Here is a 5,450-nt window from a genome sequence, read left to right on the forward strand (position 1 = left end):
TCTATTATCTGTCTTCCACTCCCTATTAGATTCCCTGGATGTATGCATGGTAGACATTTACTTTGCAACTAGATATACTATGTAGATTTTCTTGGCTTTTACATTTCTTTAGTTCAAAACCTCAGTCACATGTGATCTGTTTAAAGCCAGTACTGCCTGAAACAATTCACCAACCAGGCATTCTTGGTATTCTGTGGTTGTAATCATATTGCAACATATCCTATACCAACTTCTACATCTGCCTTGCAAGTATTCAACAAATGCTGCTTGTGACTGATTCAGCGTTCACACGGAAGCTATTTTATTCCGTTCTTATGACTTACTGGTTTACCTATGAACTAGGGAACAATGCAGAAGGCACACTGAGAGACTGTTTCGAAAGCTTCTCTTTCATGTGCAAAGCTCATGCAATTCTCTGCCTCGAGCCTGCCCGGTATGCATGGTATTGAACGGGGACTGTCCACAAGGTATGTGATAATTTCAAGCCTTCTTAATGACACTTCCCCAGGACACATGTTAACATCCATAACATGCTCTTCCTTGCATGTAAGGAGCTCCTTTTTAATTTTCTGAGAACCAAAACTACTCTCCATAGTCACTGGATATCCCCCTTTCTTTCTCCTCATCCTGAATCTCATGCTGATCGTATATTTCAGGAACTTTTATATCTTTATATGGATGATGTGGGGCATGGAATGGGAAGGAGGGGGTGACATGGGGAAGAAGTGAATTCTGGGTTTTGGGTGTGGGTGGGTAGGTACCTGTTTCCTTGAAAGTGGGAGCAAGATTAGAGGAAGCAGGTGAGGCGTGGAAAGCATCTTGTTGGGGGTATAAGATGTAGGGAAAGCATCAGGAGCTGGACATGAGGTCCACACTGAATATAAGACTTGCCATGCTGAGTCAGAACAATGGTCCAGCAGTTTCCTGTTTCACATGGTGGCCAACAAGATGGCTCTAGAAGTCTCACAAGAAGGGCACTAAGGCTGAAGTCTTCCCCGATTGTTGCCCCACAGCACTGGTATTCAGAGAGTTGCTGCCTCCGAACGTTGAGGCTTTACCCAGCTGTCATGGCCACTGATAGAGCCAGTGTGGTGTAGTGGCCAGAGTGTCGAACTAGGATCTGAGAGAACCAGGTTCAAATCCCCACTCTGTCAAGGAAGCTTGCTGGGTGACCTTGGGCCAGTAACACACCTAACCTAACTCACATGGTTGTTGTTGTGAGGATAAAATCAAGGAAAGGAGGGTTATGTAAGCCACCTTGTCTCCCCATTGGCAAGAAAGGTGGGGTATAAATGAAGTAAATAACATAATATCAATTATAGCTTCACCCACGCCTGTTTTAAAACCAACTGAGTGGCCTTCACCACATACTGTGACAACTGATTCAACCATCTGATTACCCTTAGAGTGAAGTTTTGTCTTTTGTGTAACCTGTATACTTAATGGTGTACCCATAAACTTCATTGCATTCCCCCCAAGTTCTAGTATTAGGGGAGAAGACGTTCTTCACTGTCCACTTTCTCTGCCCCATGGATAATTTTATAAATCCCTATCATTTCCTCCACCCATCCCCCCGGTTTTGTTTTCTCCAAACTAAACAGCCCAAATTCCAAAGCTGCTTAGCTTTACCTGATCGGGAAGGTACTCCAATCCCTTGTTGGTTGTTCTTTTATGCACTTTTCCCAGTACTTCCTGTTGACTGCCTACATACCTTGGACTGGTTAGGATTTGGTGTGGCCTTGGTTGACAATGATGATTATGTGTAGGAATGCGTCTGTAGTGCACCAAAAAGGCTGACGGGAAGAGCAGGGCATTAAACACTGGCACTTTTGGGGGGTCAAATTTAGATCACACAGTTTGAACTGAGTTTGGTCTTGGGGAGAAAGAGTGCACCATATATAAGTGTGTGTGTGTGTACAGTATAATTAACAAGCCCTGACCTGGTTAGCCCAAGCTAGCCTGATCTTGTCAGCTCTCAGAAGCTAAGCAAGGTTGACCTGGCAAGTATTTGGATGGGAGACTTCCAAGGAATACCAAGGTTGTGATGTGTTGGCAGGCAATAGCAAACCACTTCTGACTGTCTCTTGCCTTGAAAAGCCCACCAGGGGTTGCCATAAGTCAGATGTGACTTGATGGCAAAAAAAGAATAATTAACAACCCCTGTAGAATCCTTTGAGAGAAATTTTGTTAACTTTCTTGTTGTTTGTTTTTTTGCAGTCAAGTCAAAAGTGACTTATGGTGACCCTGTAGGGTTTTCAAGGCAAGAGATGTTCAGAGGTGGTTTGCCATTAGCTGTCTGTGCAAGGGCTGAGAGAGTTCAGAGAGAACTGTGACTGTGACACCCAGCAGGCTTCATGCTGAGGAACTGGGAATCAAACCTGATTCTCTAGATTAGAGTTCTACTTCTCTTAACCACTACACCACTCTGGCTCTTGCTTTCTTGTTATACCCCCCCCCCCACACACACACAAAAAAAAAGCTTTCATTTTAAACCACATACACCAGAAATGCCACTTCTGAATTGATAAGCTGACTTGCTGCCATCGCACCTCACGGTCAATGATGGAAAACCTCTAAGTATAGATACCAATCAGTGCTTCAGTTTTTGCTTCCATTTTTTTCTGAGTGATCTACATTTTAATTATACATGATTATTTAATTTTTTTCTTCCTGTTGCTTTAATGAAGCATATTCTGAACTGTAAACAGGACATGGGATTTATAGCACTGAACTAAAATGTCAGAAAGCTATTATAATCAGTAGTTCCAGTAAAAAATACCAATTCTAGTATCTTATCTATTTAGGCTAGTTAAGAAAGACTTCCTGGTTTTGATTATTTCTGTATTTTTTTTCTTGTCTATAGGCAAAATGAGAGACCGACTCTTTGAGCTTCATGAGCTATCGAGGCTTTATAGCCAACATACTCCTGTTGTGGTTGATGACTTGCCGTCACCTCACGAAGCCCTTTTGTTTGAGACAGATTATGCCTTAGCAAGTCTTTACAAAGAAATTCAAGCAATCCGAACAAACAATGATCACCTGAAAGGAGATGTTCGGCGCCTGGGCAAACAAAATGCCCGCTTTCTTACATCTATGCGCCGCCTCAGCAGCATAAAACGTGATACCAACACAATTGCAAAAGACATAAAGGCCCGAGGAGAAGAGATCCACAGAAAACTTCAGGCTTTGAGAGACTTCAGTGAAGATGCAGAAACAAAATATGGTCCCAACTCTATCATAGCCCGTGTATCAAAGGACCACTATGTTGATCTAATGCATACCTTTCAAGAAACCATGTTTGAATATAATGAGACGGAGATGAACCAGCGGGAGAACTGTAAGACTAGGATTCAGCGTCAGCTAGAGATCATGGGCAAGGATGTGTCTGGGAACCAGATAGAGGACATGATTGAGCAAGGCAGGTGGGATGTTTTCTCCGAGAACCTTCTGTCTGATATCAAGGGAGCTCGTTCAGCCTTGAATGAGATAGAGACCCGGCACAAAGAGCTAATGAAGTTGGAGTGTCGCATAAGGGAGGTCCATGAACTCTTCTTACAAGTAGCTCTGCTGGTGGAAGAGCAGGCTGACACATTTAATGTCATTGAGCTCAATGTGCAAAATGTTCAAGACTATGTTGGAGAAGCAAAAGGTGAAGTGAGGAGAGCCCTGGAATATAGGAGGAAACATCCATTCCGAACAATCCTCTGCTGTTGCTTAAAAGGCTGCAGGGGATAAACTGTTTGTGGTCCTTAAATCACTAGATCTACGTCGTGGGGAGCGTTCAAATATCTATACATTTTGTGATAAAGTTGTTAGTATCATGGCCAGTGCAATGGCTTTTTCTTGGAAGAAAGAAAAGAGGATGGAACTACAGAACCATAAAGGGGCAGGAGTGTGGATAAATAATTTTACAACTGTTGAAAGCACATGAGTCTAGAATTCTGATACATAATGTATTGTAAATAGAAGATATTTTTATAGGCATACTTATTATTGTACATATTCCACAAAATGAAATATAAAGTATTTATTTTGGTTACTATATGAAGGAAAGTGTTGTGTTGCTTGCTCTCTGGTAGCGTTTTCACTTACAAGGGGGCCTGATGAATACAGAGAAGTATGAAAAAGAGGAGTTGGAAGGAGGCTGAAATTGCTAATAATGGTGTACAAGGCCACAGCTTGGGAGTAGATAGTGAAGGAGAAGTCTCATGAGAGAGTGGAACGGGCCAGATGCTATGAAGCCGGTGTGGTTCTGTCTAGAGGAGTGGAGAGCTGTCTGGGGGAAGAGTGAAGCTGGTGGCAGAGCTGGTTTTTAAACCTCCCCAAACCACTTGCGTGAGGTCATTTCTACATGCTAACACATCAAGGAAGGGGGAAGAACCCTACATTCAGTCTTCAGCCATGCTAGTTCTAACGTTTTTGAGGGTCCTCAAAACAGAAAAACGTGAAACCGATTGTCAATCATCCAGTGTACAATTACCAACTTCAAAAAGAATGGCAAAGCTCATTTGATACCTTCGGAGAGCCTTTTTTTTTGGTACAGAATTGCTGTTTTTGTTGAATAGGAAATAGGGGGAAATGCTGCAATATTATATAACTTCCAGCTAATTTTATTTCTAATAATTTTTTTTCAGAAATTGAATGATTTCTATTGTGCTTTTAATTTGAACAAATACTGTTCAGCATTTAATATAGCTGATCATTCTGTATAAAATACTGTGAAACATTAAAAAAAAACCTTTGGATTATAATGCAGCATCAAGCAGACATACAGCATTTCAGTAGTGAGTTTATTATTGAAATGTCTTCACTCATGTTCACACACATTCAGTATTCTTGTCAGAAAGAACCAGTGCTGTTTTCAGTTGGCTTTTTATCCATCATATATCTATTATATAGTCAACTTCCTTCCTCTTAGATCTTAGTTTTTAAAAAGTAAGCATATGTATACTTTCAAAGCAGCAAACAATTGAGAATTCCTATAAATCCACCAAAGAAGCAGTTGGATTGAAGGTGAGAAGCCAGTTCCAAAGCAAAACAGTCATCTCAAAAACATTCATAATAGTAATGTTCTATTAAACATATCAAACATGCACATTTTGTTTGTCTCAGAACTTGAGTGACCAATGTTTGTTTGTTTTTAAATTCATTATGGTGCACATTGCTGAAGCTGGATTTGGTATATTGTGTATTACTGAAACCTAATACTTGTCACATAAATAAGAACCCTGTAAACAAGTCTTGCCCTGACCTGGATGGCCCAGGCTAGCCTGATCTCGTCAGATCTCAGAAGCTAAGCAGGGTCAGCCCTGGTTAGTATTTGGATGGGAGACCACCAAGCAATACCAGGGTTGCTATACAGAGGAAGGCACTGGCAAACCACCTCTGTTAGTCTCTTGCCTTGAAAACCCCAAAAGGGGTCGCCATTAGTCGGTTGCGACTTGACGGCA

The 5,450-nt window shown here is 41.5% G+C and overlaps 1 protein-coding gene across 1 annotated transcript; it reads left to right on the forward strand.

The window, feature by feature from the left end:
* Positions 1-2,868: 2,868 nt before the first annotated feature.
* STX11 (syntaxin 11) lies at positions 2,869-3,752 on the forward strand. The gene has a single exon (XM_056853273.1). It carries the CDS (start codon positions 2,869-2,871, stop codon positions 3,733-3,735), a length of 867 nt encoding a protein of 288 aa, XP_056709251.1. The 3' UTR covers positions 3,736-3,752.
* Positions 3,753-5,450: the final 1,698 nt, after the last annotated feature.

The sequence above is a fragment of the Euleptes europaea genome, chromosome 7 (assembly GCF_029931775.1).
Source record: "Euleptes europaea isolate rEulEur1 chromosome 7, rEulEur1.hap1, whole genome shotgun sequence".
Classification (NCBI taxonomy): Eukaryota; Metazoa; Chordata; class Lepidosauria; order Squamata; family Sphaerodactylidae; genus Euleptes; species Euleptes europaea.

Excerpts from the sequence above, each read along its gene's own strand:
- STX11 (XM_056853273.1), top strand. The coding sequence starts at position 2,869 with ATGAGAGACCGACTCTTTGAGCTTCATGAGCTATCGAGGCTTTATAGC.